We start from the raw sequence: 21,334 nt of genomic DNA on the forward strand, positions 1-21,334 counted from the left end.
GCTCAAACACTTAACCAAAACAGAGCTGAAAACAGGCCAGTTCCAAAAGCCTAAAACTGCTTTGTAAAAGTACTGACTGATATGAACACCCCCAAATTGTGTACAAACAAGTGCTTAATACAGTGCAGTAAAATGCAACAGCTACAGGATGAAACAGCACACCGAACTAGAGATCTCATAATACTGGTTACTTAGCGAACCAGGCTTTGGCTTTTACTGTGCTACTGGCCACAGATGGGAGATAAACACAAGACTAAAAGCTAAACACCTCAGACACTTAAGGTGTTCAATTTTATGCCAAAGAGCCCTGGATAAGAACTCCAGGGATTTCAGTCAGTTAACATGATCAATTATTGAAATTGTTTCATTAGTTTGGCTTTATTTTGATATGCAATTCCACCAGTAAATCAAACAACCAAGGTATGTTTAAATATATTTAAAAACAACTGGGGAAGAAAAAAAAAACTTTATTGATCTATAGCTTGCAGATATCTGACAAATAGAACTGCATGATATACATAGAATGAAATAGCATTAGTAGCTGGTACACTTGTTTTCAAGTGATTAAATATAACGTAAAAGGCATAATATTTATAAAATAATTCAGTTGCATCCTTTCTAGGATTGGGAATCAATCAGAATTTTCTGGATCGATTTAATTCTGATTCATAAGTTCACAAGCCGTTTCGATCCACGATTCGATATCTATCTATTTACATATTGCTGGATTGTCACTTTAAAATAAATACTGTCCCTTAGACAAAACAGCCCCATGTGTGTTTGTGACTGTATCTGTGTATCTGTAAGAGGGACACACAGAGAGAAGAGTTGAGAATTTAAAGTATTTATTTTGTTCTGTCTAGTTCGTCTTTGTCCTCATAATGTTCAAATCCAAAGTACTGCCAAACATCAGCCTTCATTCCAGGCGGTGATTTTAGTGCTGTAGTTTCGGCCATCTCGCTCTCTCTTAAGTGTCCGTTTCGTTTAGCCGGCACCTGCTTTTTATACTGCCCCTTGCGCGTCAAAGAAAATAGAGCCTATAGTCACCTGGAAAAGATCAATCCACAGATTTTTGTATTTTTTGAGTGTGATATTGGATCGCAGATTGATCTTTTGAACACAGCCCTAATCCTTTCACATTAAACTAACAGCAAAATCCAAAAATCTATAATAATTTTAATACAATTGACTGTGACACAATCAAATGTATATTAAATTAGCAGACACAGAAGTCACCAAACTGTACAGGACACCTGCCATTCATAAACTTAAGAAACCTGATCTAAATTTTTTTTTTCCTAAATTTGTACATTTGGCCAAATAAAAATCTTATATTTCTTCCTTATTACACATTTTATAATACAAGCTGTACTTTTCTCTTTCATCCAAAATGACATTTCTCCTCTGTTGCCCTAGTGAATTAATTTGCATAGAATTCCCATGAATGCATACAGTGGTCATCAAAAATCTGTTAAATTCTGAATATCTGACTTTTAAACCTTTCACATTTAAACACGAACAAGTTAGAAGATACAAACAATCGCTTTATCATAATACAACCACACAGGACTAAGCCTGTCATAATAACGATTAAATAATTGTTATTAACTCATTATACAAAGATCATACAACTTATCATATGAAGACATGACCTCAATGTGTGTTTATTTAAGGATAACCCAATAATGTGAATAATTTGCTATGTCAAGGTTTAATTTTAGTTAAATTTTATTATTAAATTATTATTTTATTTGCGTATTTCAAGTTCAGTCTGTGAATATAATTAATAAATAAAGACTTCTATTTTTAAAAAGGGTGTTTTTGAACTGTGGTTTAATTATGCTGTTATATAAATGATATTTGTGCCATTAAATGGTCTTAAAGTAACAATATTTTTTACTTTTATTTCTTGGGCAATATATATTGTCTAAAAAGTTATTGTGATAGGCCTAAATCAGATATATAGCATTAGTTAGTGACAGAACAACAGAAACATAAGTGGCTAACCTCTTCTTCTAAAAAGATATTTAAAATGTTAGGCATTCTTTTGCTGGAGTTTGAAATGTGTTGATGGGAGGTTTCAGAAGACAGTTTGTGCTTGGGTGAGCACTGCATGCCTCTGCTGAAACAATAGCAGAGCTCTGTGTTAAGACGGCATGTTCCCTTTTTATGTGTTTTGTTCAAAACCATTTCCAGTCAGGAATGGATTTCGATATTTTCTCATGTAGCCTGATTGTGTAGATCATCGCTGTCCAATGAAAAACAAGTATCTCCAAAACAGCAACTTTACAGAAGAGAAATAAACCTTAACTTTCAATGGAAGCCAATGAAAAAAAAAAGTTTATTTCATGTAATTTTGGAGATTTTTCATTGGTCCATTCATCTAAAAAATTGACAGTATAAAAGGCAATTTATATGTTCAAGTTACTTGTTTTTCATTGGAAAGCGACGATATACACTGCATTTATAGGAACATTTTTGTAATGTTTTCAGCCTTGCCTCTCATTTTTAGTGCCATCAGTTTTGAAATTCCCAGCATGCAATCACAAAATTTATTAGCTAAACATACCAAACATACATGACAGGAACTTAACAGAGAGAATTGCAAAGTAATGCAGCATATATGCACAGGATATACAGGCAAGTTTCATACACCATTTTAACACAGCATATTTAACTGTGCGCACACACACTGTTTGCATAATCTCCATAGAAAGCCCTGCCAATATAATGGGATGCTCTGTAGCAGCTGTACATGAGCCTAAGGTCACCATGCCCAATTCCAAGCATAGGCCAGAGGCTTTAAAACCCCCCAGCAATGGCATTTTCTGGAGTAATGAAGCTCCATCCAATACCTTTGGAATGAATAGGAGTGCCATTTGTGATTCCAAACTAAACACCCAACATGAGAACCTGACCTCACTAATACTAGCTGATATCAATCAAATCCTCACAATAACCCTTGCCAGAGGCTGGTACTGCAGTGTTCCTACATATATTTTAAAAGGTCTTTAAATATTTTTATATTAACTAACTAACTAACTAACTAACTGAACTTTCCCAAAGGATTCATTAGATATAAACTAACTTTACAGTTACAAACAGTTCAACAACCAAAAGTGTCCAGTTGACAATGGTTCTGTAGTCAGAAGATAATAAAAAGAGATCAAGGATATTTAAACAGACTAAAAAAAAAAAGTCAATCACAGCTCAAAGTGTACATTAATGCTTTACCTTAAAACAAATAGTTTTTCCCCCCATTTTCTCCCTAATTTACACAGCAAATTACCCAACCCACTAATGAGGACTCCCCTCAACAACAGGAGGGTGAAGACTAACGCATGCTTCTTCAGACACCACCACTTTTTGAACTGCCGCTGATGCAGCATCACAGCATGCTCGGAGGAAAGTGCAGCGACTCGGTTCCAATACATTAGCTCACAGATGCCTTGTGCTGATCAACATCAGCCTTTGGAGTGATGTGGGGAGAGCGCCATCTACCCACCCAGAGAGAGCAAGGCCAATTGTGCTTTTTCAGGGCTCCAGTAGCCGATGGCAAGCTGCATGAACAGGGTTCAAACAGCAACCCCCCCAATCATAGTGGCAGCACTTAGCCCACTGGACCATCTGAAGCTCCCGAAACAAATAGTTTGTAATAAAAAATAAATAAAAAAGATCAGCAAGCCAAAGGTCATTGGATAGCCGTATTTCAGGAGACAGCTTGGGAAGAATTAGGCCTGATGGTGTTAAAAGAAACAGACTGTTCATTTTAGGGGTGTGTTAATTATTATTATTTATTTTTTTTTTTTTGTTTAAATTGATCAATTGAATGATCCGATATAGTTATATTAACCTAAACCGGATGGATGATCAGTTAAGCTGGATAAGACAAGAACAAGTCCAAGACAGCACAATTGGCCTCACTCTCACTGGGTGGGTCAGTGGAGTGCTAGGCAATGTTGGCATCTGTTCACATTAAATAACTAGAAGTAAGCACTGACCCCCAAGCGTTTTCAGCTGTTTAAAGACGTTGTATTAACAGCAGTTTAAAAAGGTGTGGTGGTGCTTCATGTGTCTAGAGAATGCATGTGCTAGCCCTCACCCTCCAAAAACTAGTGGCCATCTAGATCACAGTCATTTAGCTAGTACACACAATTAGCATTGGGGAGAATATTCAATACATTTTAAAAAACACATACCGGTTATGTGAAGGTTAGGTGTAAATGGATTACTGTTTAGCTAAGTACAGAAATGCAAACTGCCTCAGACAGGTGGGAATTCAAACCGTGCACTATAATCATTAACAATGCCATAGACTTACTGCATAATTCAGCCTGTAGGTTAGCATTTGCTTCAAATATGCTTGCTTACACTGCTGCCTCTGTCTCTCTGCAGGGGATTGTGGTTTTGTGATGAGGTCATTCATGAGCCCTCTACATAAATCTAAAGAGCTGAGGGAAGATTAGAGTTCTGAAGCTGGAGGCTGAAACCAAGGATTTGAGCTAATAATTACAATCTTAAATTTCTGTAGTTTAGCTGAGTGATTATTGGCTGAATGTTCCAACTCAGAAAAATGTGTGGCTCAAGATGTGGAGCTTTGATTGCTTAGTAAGTTGTTAAATTTATTTATTTTTCTCCTTCAGCTTTATCCTCAACCTCACTCAAATCCAAACATTATTTTTGTAACAACTAAATAACAATTTAAGGTTTATGCCAATAAGAACCACCTAATATGGTGTGGTACGTAATAATACTAACATCTCCACAAACTGTTTCATAAGCTACTTTATTTGTTAACTAATCTTCTAAGGCTAAAGCAAACTATTGCCAATTGCAGCATGCACATATGGGACCCTTTTAGATTTTTTTTTTAAGAATGGCACCTTCACCTTTGTTCTATGAACAAATAGAGGAATTGAGGAATTCAGCCATAAATACAGAATACACACGGAAATACACAGAATTAGACAATCTAAAAAATAAATTAATTAATTAAATGACCGGCAGTAACCGGCACTGTAGCCTGGTGCTGGCGTTCCACCATACACATATCATACCAAACAGCAGAACTCACCATATCTAATCAACACAGGAACATAAATCAGCGATTAATTTATCTCAGAATTTTAGCATCCAGGCTAACACCCTCCAAACCTTACTGCTAAGTTCAGCTGTTAGCTAGGTTAGCATTGAGCTGTTAGCTGCATTCCTGTGTTCTGATGTCAAAATATAGTTCTATGCGATACAGTATTTACAGCACTACTGACAGTTACCAATTGATTTTCATTACAAGGAGCTTTTAAGTTTAAGCCCGTTATTCATTCATTCATCTGCTCCTCAGGTAAAAGTGAATTTAATTGTAAAGTTTTAAATATTTTGATTATGAATGTGATTAATTTAGAATATTAAATAACAGTGGATGTAATTAATTTGATTAATTGCCTCACAGCACTTTACCTTCCTAAAAATCTGAAATGAAAATATTTTAACAAAGTTGACAAAAAAAAAAAAACACAACACAGAGACTGAAATGTAAAGGCCAAGTGCACATTGGGCACAACTAGTGGAAAAGTGTTCTTAGAAAAAAATGACAGTTTGCAGAGCCAGTTCTTGGTAAATGTTGTGCAGGGAACCGGTTGAGGAGTAACCCTCACGTGCCTTTTCATTTCAGTGTACGAACAGGTAATATAAAAAAAAGTCACAGAGAAGCAGGTAATTATAGCCCAAAGCTCCCAACTACGCACGCGGCCCACTGCCGCCTAGCACTGCAGTCTCTACATTCATCCTGTAAGTGCAATGTTCCCTTAACATGAAATCATGCTAGAAACAGACAATTTGCATGTCTGAAGAAAGTGGTCAGGAGCCAGTAAGACAAAAGGGTGAGATCTGTGACGCATAGTAGGCCTGGGGAGAACTTGCTGAACAAGCACATGCACACAACGCTGAAGAGTTTCACTGCTTCATATACAGAGTTACACAGGGAAACATAGCAAAGAGCTTAATCTAAACATAAACTTTAGTTTCCATCAGTAATTTAAAAAACAGAATGATTTTAGTATCATTTCTGTATCATATTTTATTCAGCAGAATTATGCTAGTTTCTAAAGCTTTGCTAGTCTCCTAACACTATGCATTAACGAGTCACATCAACCACTCAAATAATTTATGGTCAATAATCATCAACTCCATCAGACCTTCTAGAAGTCCTACCAGTTACTGATAATTGTTTGACCATGTAGACTATTAGGACAATTTATGAATAGATTAATTATTGTTTTGTTAGAAAATACAGGAATTACAAAACTTACTGTAAATGTCTGTAAAAAGGCATGCCTGTACCCACAGATTCCATGAAATAGTAAATGACTTAATATTAATTCATTAATGTTCATTTAAAAATGCATGACTTTAGTAGTATTTTACACTCTTCCATTCTTCACCCACCCCAGCCACAATATTATAACCAATCCTTATGGCCACAATATTGTATTAGATGTTAATTGGATTTAAACATTGAGTATTCCAAGTGTAGAGCCTAATCTTTACTACAGTGAACTTAACTAAACATAAGTTTTAGAACACCCCTATTTTTTCTTTTATTTGTGGAAATGGACTTCCATAGATATGTGATGGCTAAATTAACAATAAAGATGCAGAGCCTTCAGACCTCAAATAATGCAAAGAAAACAAGTTCATATTCGTAAAGTTTCAAGAATTCAGAAATGAATGTTTGCTTCTGGATAACTTTATGCCAGTCCTGGTGCAAAAAATCAAGCAGTTTAGCTTGTTTTCACTGCTTGTGATCATCAATTACCATCAATCATTTAAGTGGAAAAAAAACAAAGAAACTCATAATTTTTAAGTGGTCTCTTTTTTTCCAGAGCTGTATGTGTGTGTGTGTGAGTTCTAAAGCGTTTGACTGGTAGTGCATGTCTGTCTATCAGCTATTCATGTAAAATACATAGTTACATTAGGCTTCCTTAGCCTACCAACAGGTGGCACTAAGATTTGGAGCCAAATGTAGCTCCAGGCAAACCCCCAGGCGATGGGCATGTAAAATTTCTCCGAGAAGCTGCTGTTAGTCTTCTTGGGAAAAATACCAAACTCAGCGGTGGTGCGTAAAAAGTTCTTTAAGCCCAAAAATCACACTTCAAAAACTAACTACACCTTTCAGATCAAACACACGAACCCGAGAGCAGTAACAGCTAAAATCCTGCTCTACCTGAGAATCAGCCTACCTGCTTACCACTGATCCCCCATCAGTGCAACACTCTTAACACACGCAGGATCTCACTGACACAGACTGGGACTGAGCCTTTTCAGCCTTTCTTATATAAACGGTGCTGCCTCAGTGTTTGAGCTCAGATACAGTGCAGTACTCGCAAATACAGACTACGGTTCCTTCCACTGCATAAAGATACAGTAAGCGAAATGTAAAAGCAATGATAACACACACACACACACACACACACACACACACACACACACACACACACACACACACACACACACAAACACACACAGGAACCGCCGCTCGCGTGCTGTATGTAACTTACGGGTGTAGACCGCTGTGGGCTGGTGCGCTCACTGTACCCGCTGCTGTCCGGAGCTGTACCGCGCGCGCACTGCTCCCATGGCTGTCCGGCCCCGCGCGCTCACTGGGTTAAGGGGCGCCACTTATTACTCATGCAGCGCGCGACGTCACGGTGTTGTGACTGGGCTTTGAGCGGAGACAGCTTGTATACGGGCTTCAAATCACCGTTTCCATGCTTTTAAGCGTCTCACCTAAAGACCATTGTACTGCGCCAAAGTCCTAAACTCCCTAAAGTCCTCCTAAGCGTCCTGAAGGAAACCACGTGCACCCCCAGCTGCGCGCACACGGAGCAAATTAGCCCAGGCGTGCAGCTAATTTCACCACAGCACGAGGAAAGGCGATGCTGTACGTCATGTTTACGTCCGTATTATTCCCCTGTCCGTAAATAAGGGTTCCTTTTATTTTTTAAGAAAAAAATCCATGACTTTTCCAGACACCCCAATTTTCCTGTACATACACAGGCCTATTATACATATTATATAATATAAAATATGAACATTACATTTCTGCAGATCTAAAGACATTCCCAACATAAGGGTTGTCAACAAATACAACCCCTAATAATAATCTTTACTGACTGCTTTGCTATAAAAAAAATACAAGATACCATAATCCAAGAAATGGTATCTAGTTTTAAACACTTTTGTTTGTTTGTTTTTATTTGATTGATGACGGTTTGCTTTTTAAATCACATCATATCCAGCTCTTAACAAATAGAATAGGCTTTACTAGGATTTTATAACAGAAAAAGGCTTGTTTTCTTTTTCTGTAAAAAGGAGGAAGATGGTGGAGTTTTCTGCTCTTATATTATAGAGAGATCGTGTATATGAATGCCCCTGCTCAGTGTTTGCATATGCTGGACAGTGTGTACCATACTAGTGCATCTCAAAAAATAGAATATCATTAAAAAAGTTACTCTATTTCAGTAGTTCAGTTCAAAATGTGAAACTCATATATTATATAGATAGACAGACAGAGATCTATTTTTTTTAATTGCTGATTATGGCTTACAGCCAATGAAAACCCAAGAATCAGTGTCTCAGAAAATTAGAATATTATATAAGACCAATTGGTGCTTTTGGCAGTGCGGGCAGTGTGCCAAGTCCTGCTGGAAAATAAAATCCACATCTCCATAAAAGTTTACAAACATAAAGTGGATGGTTTGGAGAGCCATGTCATCTGCTGGTGTTGGTTAACTGTGTTTTCCCATTAAATCTTACAGCACTTCATGCTAAGGGCAAGCATCATCATCCGGGATTCAAACTGGCAATCCTCGAATCGACTAGCATCTTAGTATGCTGGACCACTCAGAGCCCGTTCAGAGCTGCTTTCCTAGTGGAGAAAAAGGTGACTGCTAGGCCCCTTTTTGCAATAAATTATATTGCACCCTCTAGATCAAGAAATGGGCTTAATAATATAATATAATAAAATAATAGAATGATTTTATGTGCTTCTGCTTGGCTGGAATTCAAACCTCCATATTGGCCCTTTGGGATACGGTTTAATATCCCTGGTCTTAAAATTAGAGAAACCCCCTAATGCCCTCTAGGTGCTGAGGTGGCTGCCCACTGCTCAGTGTATATGTTCTGACCTCAGTTCAATAGTCTGTAAATTCTGTAGTCTGTAAAAAGTCTGTTACATTTGTCATTAATTGTAATGTTTTATTTTTTGGTTGTTTTCTAATTTTTAATGTTTCTTTAGTCCAGGTGTTCCCTGATTGCAAAACAAGTATATATATTTCCAGATTATTTTCTACAGGGTCTGCAAGAATACTTAAAATCCTTCAACAACAAAGCACATACATCACATACATTACAGCTTAAACGCATTGGAAAACCATGATTAACACTATAAACAGTGCATTTGTTTACTACTTTGTACTTGTGTACAGAGTTAGCAAATCCATGTGTCCATGACTAGGTAGCTCTATAAGCCTCTATGCTGCACATAATGTCATATAAATAGCATGTCTCAAAGATCTCCTGAGCTGTCGTGTGTGATGCACAAGGAACAAGCCCATTCAGGAATGACTCATATGTTACATTTTAATGCACAGACTGGAAAGAATTTCAGATATTACAGCAGTATTGTCTTCAAATCAAGCATGAGCAGCCCAGTGTCTTTCTTTTTGTCTTTCAGTTTTGTTGAAATGATGTAACTCAATGTTTTTTTTGGCTACCTTCTTTCTTATCCATTTGCTACACAAATGAAACACCCACAGGTGTAATGCATTATAATCTATGTGTAGGTGCACATTATTACATACTGCTTACTTTACTGTCTTTTATGTCATTTACAATTACGTCGTCATGTGTACTAGTTGTGTTTACCAGCACAAAAGTATTTGTTCAGTATACATGCACATGGGTAAACGGTGACACCATTTTGGTGTAAGTACCCTTTCCACGTTCGTTGATAACAGTATTCTATGCCCTACACCTAATAAGTTAAAGAAAAACATCAAACAAACTCAAATAAAACAAATGATCTTTCATAAAACTGAACATATTCATAATTAATGAAAAATAAATCATATAAAACAACTTAAACAAGGTTCAGAATCAATATGCATGTTTTGACACCTGATAATTCATAAAGATTTTAATATAATAAATTTGAGAATAAAATAAACACAACATATTCCAATAGGTCTCCGAACAATTACAGACCAAGCAAGTCTCTTGCATAATAAGTTAGGACAGAGGTTTAAACCTCAGTGATTTACTTCCCTCAGGTGCGCCTTGTGTTCTGTTTTTTTTCCAATATCACCACAATATACTGCATTAAATATTTCCAAATAAGAGAGTTGATTTTAAAGTCAGTCTTCATAATCAATGAAACATGAGAAGCAAAAGCTGACTCTACATTCGCACTCATTCTCAGACAGAAAATAGAAAACAGTCCAGAGAGCAGTTTCTGAGTTTATAGTTTGGATGGGTATGTCCAGTCCTCGAAGGCTGAAGCAGTGCACAGTTCAGTTTCCTCTGTGCTCTAACCCACCTGTTCCAACTTATAAACAGATCATTCACCCCTGATGAGTTAAACCAGATCAGGAACATTAGAACCCAGAATGAGTTGCTGCCTTCCAGCACTATGACTGCCCTGGTTTACCGACATTGAGCTGCAGTGTCCTCGGTGTAGACAGAAAAGGGGAAACGAGTGGGATGGCTGGAGAAACCGAAGAACAGGATGCAGAGGCACTACGCTTAAAAGTGCTCACTAAGGCACAGTGGGATCAAAGCTAAAGCTAAGAATGTGAAGAGAGGCTTTATTCCTCCTGACATTGTGCTGCATCTTGCAAACTTGGAGCAGGACCCGTCACAGGAGACATCACACATCCCTGCAAAACAAATAAAGTGTTAAGTGAGAGAAGCCCTAGAAATATAGAGACCTTATACTTTAGATGCGGCTAGTATAATAAAAAAAAAAGTTTCAGTTTTCTTTGTAATTATATACAGAATTATTAGGCGTCATTCACGTTTAAAACAGTTTGCTACATTTTACATTTAATACACTGTTTACATATACACTAAGTATTTGTGGACCCCCTTTCTAAATCAATGCTGCTAATTTAAGTTGAAACCATTGCTGACATATATGTGCAAATGCACACACCACTTGTCTGGTCCCTACAGAGCACAATTTAAAGCAATGATGGTGCAAAATTAAATATTTTTTTGGATTTTTCTCTTTTTAATACATATGATTTTGGAATAACCAATGAATGAGTAGATTTATATTACATTTATTTTAATAGAATTTAACAGACGGTCTTATCCAGAGAAACTTATTTCCATATTTTTTAAACTATAATGTGCACCGGATTTTTTCTTTTTCATACGTAAGCTGTACCGGATTATAAGGCACATTAAGCGACACTAGTAGAAAGACTACATCGAAGTGAACAAGGGTAAACAAAAATGTAATACTTAAACATAATAGTCAAACAACCGCTGGATGTTAATCTACACAGATTTCTCTTCTGAAAACCGTTTATTTGGGTGAGTAAAGCGCTTCTGTTTATTTACAGTAAAATTAGCTTTCCAATATTTTGTTTAAGGGTGAGTTTTAAGTTAAGTTGCTCCAGCACTAAGAATGTATAAAGCAGTATTAGCATTAGCTGCTTATCGCAGTACTAGAGGGATGTAAACGCTGCTCAATAGTACTAGACTGAGGAACCTTGAGTAATCTAGCAGTTTGTCCCACGTAGCTTGTTTTAACACAGCAATAATGCAGACTACAGTCCAATATACTCGCTTCTGAATGGCGAAAGAGCTAGCACTGCGGTTAGCAGCTAATGCTAACGCTTATAATGCTGTACTTTTCCGCAGAGTGGCTTTACTGCTTCTTAATACATGACTTGTAGGATTCTTACTTAAAGCGTGTCGGATTATAAGGCACACTGTTGATTTTTGGGAACATTTAAGGATTTTAAGTGCGCCTAATAGTGTGAAAAATACGGATATTTGATTTAATTAAATTACTTACAAAAAGTTAACTTTTTTGCAGGGTGGTGGCAATAGCTGCTATTTAAATAAGAATGGTAATGTGATGCCATATTTGCATGCATGTTTCACATTAATGTTTTTATTACATAAAACATTAATAACACCTCTTTGTTTCTATACTGTCCATTTGATCAGAGCATATAATCATATAGGGACACTTGCCTTGCATATTTTAGTGTTGACCCTGCTTTAACACACCCTGAATGGAGTTGTTTGTGCAGCAAACCACTAACATGTGTATAGCAGGGGGTTCCTAAGGGACTAAAGTTGGGGACCACTGCTTTACTACACCCAATTTATCTCTGACAGAGCCTATTGATTAGCTTATTGATGAAATTAGAAGGGAAATCATCAAACTATGGAGGTCAGGAATACACTGCTTTACAGCATGGCCTAGTTCTACTCACTGATGAGAGATCAGTTGTTCCATTCTTCAGTGTCCCCTCAGTATGAGGGGCTTCAGTATGAGGAGACCCCTGTGCTGGGTCACTGCATCCTTCTGGAGGAGTCCAAGTCTCACTGACGGCCTTCCTCTGTCCATACTCACTGTCCAGATCCTACAAAGAAATCAAGCACACTCACAGTCAGCGTTCTGAGAGGCGTGTGCTGCCAAGCCAAACCAGAAAGAACACACTGTTTTGATCCGTCCCTCATAAAACAATTCAATGGCATATTCTAGAGGCTATTACACATTCCTCCCAGGACATTACACAATGTAAATCCAAACACATGCACACACCAGAAGACAATTATTCATGTCACACGAGTGCACGATTACACACTCGCACACAAAAGGAACATTATGGAAAAGAAGCAGGAATGTGCTGGCCATTTGAAATGTACACAAATTAAAAGCTGTGGATATCCTGACACAGATTGACTGTTACTATGCGAGAATAACTCAAACAACTACACAAAGCAACACACACACACACACACACACACACACACACACACAAAGTGCTCCCACAGGCAGCTGGCTGATGATGGAGGCATTGACACGCTGACATCCCTCATATGCATGCTCTCAGACGGAGGTTTTGTCTGACACCACAGAAAAACAAACGCATAAGATCATCTGTCAGCACACACGGCGGCACACACACTCTATCCCATCATCAAACAAAAGCTTTTCTCAAAGGTGTTGTACTGTGATGCCACTGAGGGAAAATGGCATATTGTGTGGCTTGAAAGAAAAGAATAGTGCAGTCTTCCCTTACTGAGTATACTCTGAGATGACCTCAGTGACACCAGCTTTAGGAGACAGGTCATTCTGGGACACAGATGACTGAGGATTATGCATCAATATAATAAAAAAGGCTTACGCTGTTAACTTTTATTGAGTCTAACATTCATTCATGTTTGACTGTAAGTGTTCAGTGCTAGAACTCTGAACTGGATATTTACTTGTGGAGTACAACAATAAAAAGTGTCATTAAGGAACAGCATGTACCAAAGTTCCAAAAAAGCTAATTATTTTTAAATGTTATGTTTACTCCTAAAGGCAGTTTCCTGAACAGGGATTAATCCTGTCACTAGATTATATTTTCCTTTTCTATGCTGTATATTCAAGTACTAGGCTTAACTCCTATCTGAGAAACTGCCCACAGCTACATTGTTTGGGTCAGAGTCGGACCTACTGACTTTTCAGTCACAGGACAAAATTGAACTGAACAAGGTCTGGTTTATCTGCTGTGAGAAAACATCTGCAACTTTTTGTCAATGGTTTAATCAATCACAGGACGTTGAGGCAGACTATCTTTACCCATTAACAGAAAAAGAACAGGTGCTGTGCCAAAATCTAACACCGCTTTGCACGCACATGCGTCACAGTAACGGATTATGCCTGTTTTTACAGTTACTGTATATTAAGCGTTTTTTATAAACAGAAATAATAGGAATCTGAGATTAATATTTGCGCTCATTCTGCTGCATGACAACATAGCCGAGTTGAGTGTGTTGCAGTTCAGTTCAGATAATTTTACACTATTTTTACATTTTCAAAAACAGTTAGCTAAAGACGGAGCTTTCCAAAACTGATTTGTCATGATCATTTACCAGTATTTTAATGGGAATCCAACCAATATAATGTTTCACTTTTTATGTCCCAGGTAATGGTATAATATGAGCATTGTCCCAGGGGAGCATTGTTAGCAAAACCAGTTGATAACAGCTCACTATGCAGTATTTTGTTTGTCCAAACACCATAACCAAGTCCACAGTTTTCAAGTCGAACAGTATGTGTGTATGAATGATTGGAAATACAACTTATAAAGCGGTGCCAATTAAAAATGTTTTACCTGGATGTTCTTGACATTCAAAAGTTCAAATGAAATGCAGCGCGAGTTCATATTTTTCTGAGCTTCATATGTAATTTTAATAATGATTAAATCTTCTAAGCCAAATGATCTTTAAAACTCTGAATGAGGAGATGCATCTGTAACAACATAATGTAATACTAATTTCTGTGACATTAAATAGCTCATATCAATGTGGGCAATTCTCATCCTGGAGGGCTGTATTCCTGCAGAGTTTTGTTCATTTCCTGCTTAAGCGTGACTCGACTCACCTATTAAGAACCAGGTTAAATAGCACTGTTAGAGCAAGGAAATCAACAAACTGTGCTGGACTCCAGCCCCCCTTGCCCTCCCCTGCCTCAGCTGATCCCATTAAAACAGTGCCTAAAATTCTAGAATTGTATTTCACTTCAAATCTCACCTTGAATACCTTTGTTTACACACTAACTAGTGAATTATGTAGATATTAACTGAGCAATATGTATGGAGTTTAGTTTTTTTTTTTTTTTAGAGTGCTACTTACTGGAGAAGTTGGTGACTCAGGCAAGTCAAGCGACCCTCCAAATGTACTGCGTTTGGTCAGTGCTAGGGGCACCTTGCGGCCATACTCCTGCCCCACAGGACTGGTGCTCAGTGATTGGGCTCTTTTGACTGCGGAAGAGACAGCCTGGGCAAAGCGGGATTGTGTGGTGGGGGAGTACGGTTTGGGTGCTGCAAAGCTTCGCAGCTTCTCCAGGGACAGACCAGCAGTTGGCTGACTCATCTGGCAAGGAAGCTGGGAATGTCTTGTCTCTCCAGATACTTCAGACTCCTTCGGAAAGAATGCTGCAATGGGTTTCTGTGGCTCTTCCTGTTTTAGTGGAGTCTGCGATAAAGAGGCTTGCTGCACCTCTACAGTCTCTTTTTCGTTTTCCCATTGGGCTGGTGGTGGAGAAGGGGGGAAGTTCTGCGTTACCCCAGGGTAACTGTCTCTCCACAGACTGCCTAGGGCCTCCCAATGGCTCCCTCCGGCAGTGCTGCTGCTGCCGCTGTCACTCACACTCAAGCTCCTCACTGCTGCTGAGCTTACATAACTCCCAGGTGTTCTTTTGTGCTGTGGTAAGCGGAAAGAAGCTGGTTTGGGCCTTGTTGCAGGTGGAACTTTCTTCTCCTTAACCTCATGGCCTTCTTGATCTGCAGTGAAAGCAGAGCCATCAGCCTCAGGCGATGCTGGAGATGAGGGAATGGAGTGGGACAGTTCACTGCTGCTAGAACTGAGTGGAGCAGCGAGGCCGTTTGTGGACTGGGGGGGTGCTGTGGCATGGGATGTGATCCTAGGTGGATCATCCAACCTTTCGGTACCTTCAGTGCTCACCTCTTGAGCTTCAGTCTTGCTGGGGGACTCGAGAGTCAGCTCCACCTCGAAGAAGCGCAGCTTGTCCAGGGACCGCTGAGGCACGATGGTGTAGGTGGTCATGCCCACTTTGGGGATGTAGTTGCGAGTGAGCTCATTGGAAGGTTTGGGTTTAGGCTCAGACTCTGTAATGTATTGCAGGTTTCCTGCAGTAGTGGCTGAGGGAATCGGTGAGGACAGATTACCCTCCAAGGTCTGGGAATGTGTGGGTGTCTGTCTTTCAGAGACTTGAGTTTGTATGGAACTATGGCTCTCAGGGGCATGAGTGTGCATGGATGACTGTGTCTCAGGGCTGTGAACCTCTTGCGTATGGAGTTCTTCTGTAGAAGTAGCCATGTCCCGCTTTAAGCTAGATGAGGCTAAAGGCACTGCAGAGGTCAGCTCTTTTGGGCTGGACTTGGGCTTAAGCTCAGTAGAAGTGCACCATGTCTCTGTCTGAATCTGTGCATGTGTGTGACTCAGACTGAAAACAGTGGGGGAAGCATCCTGTGCTGCTTGCCCTGAGGCTGCCGCAGGGCCAGGCCTAGGAGGCGCCTGCGGCTCTGCTTGCTGAGTGTATGTGACTGCATGTGTACGTGACGAGGCAGGATCCTGAAGAGTTTCTTCCTGTGTAACATCTACGGTGGAAGTGCACTCATCTTTCATAACTTTGTGCTTTTCAGTAGCCGAAGAGGCTTCTTCAGTCCACTTCTCAAAATCAGCTGAACATGCGGAGAATAAAAAACACAGTCAAGTCAAGTACAATCAAACTTTCTATCCAATATCAACTCAATAACTATCAACACCATAATGCAAATAAAAAATCGTAACACACCTTTGTCTCCTGGCTGTAGAAAGACATCATCAGTCTCGGCCCGATGTCCATTCACCTTGCATTCCACATCTAATCTGTCAAGAGTGAAAATCATGTAAAGCTTTGGCCACTCAAATAGGATTAAAAAAAAGATCATTTTTATCTGTCTTCAAGAGGTTCGTACTTGCCATCTGTGGTCAGATCACATGACACATCTTCTGTGCTTCCTCCAGGTGGCGCCACAATCTCAACCTCTTCGGAGTCTTGAGAGGGCGAGGCAGTTCCTGCTCTACCCGAGTCCATGGAAATGTCAGCAGACAGGTTGATGCTGCTGTCATCTTCCAGCAGCTCCTGCACAGGACTGGGGCTTTCAGGACTGGGACTGATTGGGCTGGAGCTCACAGGGGTAACGAGGGCCTCTGTGGTCATAGGCGTCTCCTCTTTTTCCTGGATCTCCTCCAGAGCTGATGGCAACCCTGTTGCATTGCACCAAATGTTTGTAATTAGTAACCCAGAAATGACATTAATCAAAGGGCGCTTTTCCACTGCATGGTAACTACATTACTACACTCTACTTGAGATATACACTATACTGGCTTTTTCATACCTGGTACTTGGATCATTAGCTGGTGTTATAGCAAATATTTTCACTACCATCTTCAGAGTAATGTGTTCAAACCCTGTTTAAGGGGTTGTGTTCCAGATGTACAGAGAAACTTCCCCTCGCCAGTCAGTTCTCTTCAAGGTTAAGGTCACTATTTATTTCCGATACACACAGCTTGCTCAGAACCATGTGTGAGCTGGTACTAAAAAAAATAACCTATTACCAGTACATGTACAAGGCACCACATTTGTCTAATGGAAGTACAGTTGTGTAGAGCTCTATAGTCATTATCATGTAATGGAAAAGCCTAGTGGAAGAAAAGTTTGCTAAGTTCCCTGTTCTAACAGGCTTACTAAACTTGAAAAATAAAAGGTGAGTTGAATCAGGTTTGTTTGAGCAGGGAAAGCGGGAATCTGGACCTCCAAGACTAGAATTGCCCAGCTTCCATTATAGCATACAAAGCATCTTATTCAAAAGAATCCAACAGATCCTATATATCTATACCAAACAATGTGGTTGTTGAATATCAATCAGAAATTGTACAAAATACATGATGAAATGTGTATATAGTTCAACTTTGGCTGGGGAGACACTTGATGCAAATGTCTTTTAAAGAAGGTATAGCCTAAATGTTCTCAAGAGTTTTAAAGATGCTAGGGCTAAGGCATCAAAGTCAGTATAGCTACATACATATCATGCCATGCCCCTACAACCTTAAACTCTCCACAGACTTCATTAATTTAATATACAGTGATCAAAAACTTACACTTATCTGAACTTTATAACCTTGTCTTGTCCTCATAGTTTTTCTCAGACCTTTAGTAACTGGAGTATCTCCCAACTCTTCTCTGCACCATCTGAAAGTTTTATGCAAATTTCGAGTTTCTGCTTGCTATAACGTAATTTGGTGCCGCCACAGTGCGTAGGAGGGGTTTCCCTTTTGAAGCCTGGCTCAGGGGTTCTTCTCAAAGTTTCAGCATGTTGGCACTCTATATAAGGGTTTCTGTGTCTAGATCTCTAAAAAGCTGCAATTTGACAAAGTCTACTGGAAAAAATCTGTATTGAATTGACTGATATACATCATTTTCACAAGTAGTTGTATTAAATAAAATACATTAAGATTCACTCCAACATGCTCAAACTACCCACTGAGTTTCATCAGAAATAAACGCAAAGTTCCATTAAGTAGTTTAATGGAACTTTGTGTATATAGAGTTCCAAACTGAATATCTGGACGATTCTCCATCTGCTCCAGTTTCTGATGAAATTCAGTGGCCAGTTTGAGCAGGAGTTAAGAGAGATATCTAATAAAGACATCTTCTTCCTCCTCTGCAGTGTCCAGAAGCAGCTTACATAATGGGATGATAGGAGTGAGTTATTGGGTATTTTCAGTATTAATGTGGAGAGTGGAGCAGGCAAGCCAAAGCGCTGCAGCACGCCGCTCTTCAGACCGAGTGAATCGCTCTTAATTAAGACGTCTCGCTTCCCTCGCGCCCTCCGCCAGCGCTGCATTCAGCACTTCAAGGGCTGTCGCTGGGGACTGAAGAGCAGAAGGAATATTCAAAGAGAGAGCTTCTCTCTGCAAAGAGCTCTTATCTCTCTCTCTCTCTCACTCCACCTCCCTCCCTCTATCTCTGGAGTTGTGAAGTGTCATGGATATAGATACAGACATTCAGAATCGGGGCTTTGCTCTCCTCTCTTCTGTTCTATGCTCTTTTCTTTTCCTACCGTTCGCTCTATATATCTTAATCCCTTTCTTTGTCCATCTTTCTTTTTCCACTCTGTACCCCCCATTCCCTTTTTCATTCCTCTTTCTCCACGCCTCCCTCTCTTCTTCTGTGAAGTCGATTATTGCTGTCGGCAGGGGAGCTAGGCAGGGCTCGAGACACAGGCAGTCAGAGACTAGTTCAAACTTTAGGAGCACTTTATTACCGACTTCAGAAAATACCACCAGTATGACATACTGTAAGACATTTCAAAACTCTAAGCTACTTATAAAAAGACAAAACATTCGTTAAAAATTCAGCACACAAACACAAACACAGTGGAGTACAGGGACATGTCATTGAAGATCAGAATTTATTTCTCATTTGAGAAAAATATACTTAGATGAAGCACTGAACAAAATAAAGGATCCTTCCTCACGTCTCGAGAGGCTGGCTTTTGTGTGGTTATGAACGACAAACAACACACAGCCAGTCTCTGTCTGTAGATTCAAATCCCTGATTAGAGTGCACTTACTCCCTAAAAGCTAGGCCCGCTCCTCACTGCCTCACTTGCTTTTATGGAAAACTCGCTATCACATCTAAGCAAAACAATACATTTTTACGAGCGCTTTCAGCTCTTGGTCCCGGGGTATTGCGCAGACATTTCGCAAAGTAAAATATGTCATGCTAACAATGAAAGCTCTTGTTAGGTTACCTCCCTGGATGAAGCACACTTATGTTCACTGAAGAAAATAAAGCACAGTAATAAAAGCTGTGAGAGAACAGCGTGACAATAGAGAGAAGATTGAAAAAGTTATGTTAATAACCATAATGGAACCTAGAGTACACTGAGTTCCTTTCCAGGTTATATAAAGTGTCAGCGTCATTCCTTTTATAATAACCTGAATATTACAAAACAGTGCTAATAACACAGAATAACAGTACGTAGATTTGGGCTGCACAATATATTGTTTCAACAGCACTATCTTAATGTGCACAATTGTCACATTGCTGGCACTTTCTGATTGTACAATTTGGCTGTTTAACCCCCTAACAGGCCAAGTCAATTTGTCAATTTTCTGCCTGATATTACACGCAAAAATCTTGCGTGTAACATTAATGAAAACAATAATGAAAATCCTAACTGTAGCTGTAAGACAAAATATTTAAAAATATTGAAGTAAATCTGCAACTGAAAATAAAATCAAAAAAAAAAAGCCCAGTTAAGGGGTTAGTACTAGGGCTGGGGCTCCATATTAATATCATCAAAGGTGTACTGTGTTTAGACCACAGCAGAGCAGCTCTATAATTCTGTCTCTTTATCACTCCATGTTAAATAAAAGTAATTTGTACACCACTGCTGTTTTGATAATGCAACATTGCCCCATGTGTTTTATATTTCGCTGTTTACAATTTTGCCTGTGTACGAGTGAGGGAATTGCTTAAACTAATACTACAGCACTATCAGGCACACTTAAAATGCTTTAATTTTCCCCAAAATCGCCAGTGCGTTTTATAATCAGGTGTGCCTTATGTATGAATTTTGCCAGTCAGGTTGTAAGGAGCAGTAAAGCCACAGTGCAGAAGTGCAGAGTTATACAGGAATTTCAGTTTAGTTCTCCAGCACAGGGCCTGGAACAGCATTAGCATTAGCCGTTAACCACACTAAGCGCTAGCTCTTTTGCCGTTCAGAGGTGAGTATTATTGACCTGTAGCCTGCAGCTAACCCCGGCTAATGCTAAAACTGATCGAGCTGTGCTAGCCGTGGTTAGTAGCAGGCTACAGGACGATAATACAGCCCAATTCAGATCACGATTCTACTATTACAGTATCAAATAAATAAAAAAAGATTAAAAAAGAAGGTCTTTCTTTTAAAACAAATACAGTTCATTTTTCTACACTCTAGGAAATCAAGATGCTTTAACATGTTCATTGAGCAAAGACATACAAAACTACATAAAAAATATATATATATAAGCATTCAGCTCAGCAGTGTCTTGTCACAATCTCTATAGCCTAGACTTATAAACAAGACTACAGAATTATTAACAAAAACACTCACAGAATCCAGATAGAAAAAAAGTTACAAAGAAAAGAAAGTGAACATGACACACATAGAGAAATGTTAAAGCAAATATGGTGAAAAAATGAAGAAGAAGAGGCCACCACATGAGGACAGGAGGAAGATGAGGACCAGAAGGACACGAAGAAGAAGAAGTAAGAAGCAGCGATGCAGACAGCAAAGACAACTGCAAAGCCTGGCAGTCATACGCCTCCTTGTGGTCAGTCTGCAGAATGAGGAGTTAAAAGAGTGAAAAAAAAGTGGTGACAAAGGGAAATAAGAGCTTTGAGAATAAAGTCATATGTTCTTGATAACAGAGGAAATCAGAGAAAGCACTGCAGGGGTCACAAGGTAAAGAAGAAAAAGCAGGTTCTCTG

The 21,334-nt window shown here is 39.1% G+C and overlaps 2 protein-coding genes across 14 annotated transcripts in view; both read right to left on the reverse strand.

The window, feature by feature from the left end:
• grb14 (growth factor receptor-bound protein 14) overlaps positions 1–7,902 on the reverse strand; it is a 64,992-nt gene extending 57,090 nt beyond the window's left edge. For 3 of the 7 annotated variants that reach the window (XM_022680033.2, XM_022680031.2, XM_022680032.2), the window contains exon 1: positions 7,557–7,895. The gene's annotated coding sequence lies outside the window, so the exon portion shown is untranslated. Of the gene's footprint in view, positions 1–7,556 lie in introns of all 7 variants that reach the window. The other 4 variants (XM_022680037.2, XM_022680036.2, XM_022680034.2 and 1 more) reach the window with 3 other exon arrangements.
• A 1,719-nt stretch (positions 7,903–9,621) lies between these two features.
• cobll1b (cordon-bleu WH2 repeat protein-like 1b) overlaps positions 9,622–21,334 on the reverse strand; it is a 53,220-nt gene continuing 41,507 nt past the window's right edge. For 6 of the 7 annotated variants that reach the window (XM_022680042.2, XM_022680041.2, XM_007261038.4 and 3 more), the window contains 5 exons: positions 16,770–17,061; positions 16,607–16,680; positions 14,923–16,493; positions 12,510–12,659; positions 9,622–10,934 (listed from right to left, as the gene is read on the reverse strand). In XM_022680042.2, the coding sequence (XP_022535763.2) occupies positions 10,863–10,934; positions 12,510–12,659; positions 14,923–16,493; positions 16,607–16,680; positions 16,770–17,061 (2,159 nt within the window). In that variant the 3' untranslated portion in view covers positions 9,622–10,862. The remainder of the gene's footprint in view (positions 10,935–12,509; positions 12,660–14,922; positions 16,494–16,606; positions 16,681–16,769; positions 17,062–21,334) is intronic. The other variant, XM_015608787.3, reaches the window with a different exon arrangement.

The sequence above is a fragment of the Astyanax mexicanus genome, chromosome 11 (assembly GCF_023375975.1).
Source record: "Astyanax mexicanus isolate ESR-SI-001 chromosome 11, AstMex3_surface, whole genome shotgun sequence".
NCBI classification, from domain to species: Eukaryota; Metazoa; Chordata; class Actinopteri; order Characiformes; family Acestrorhamphidae; genus Astyanax; species Astyanax mexicanus.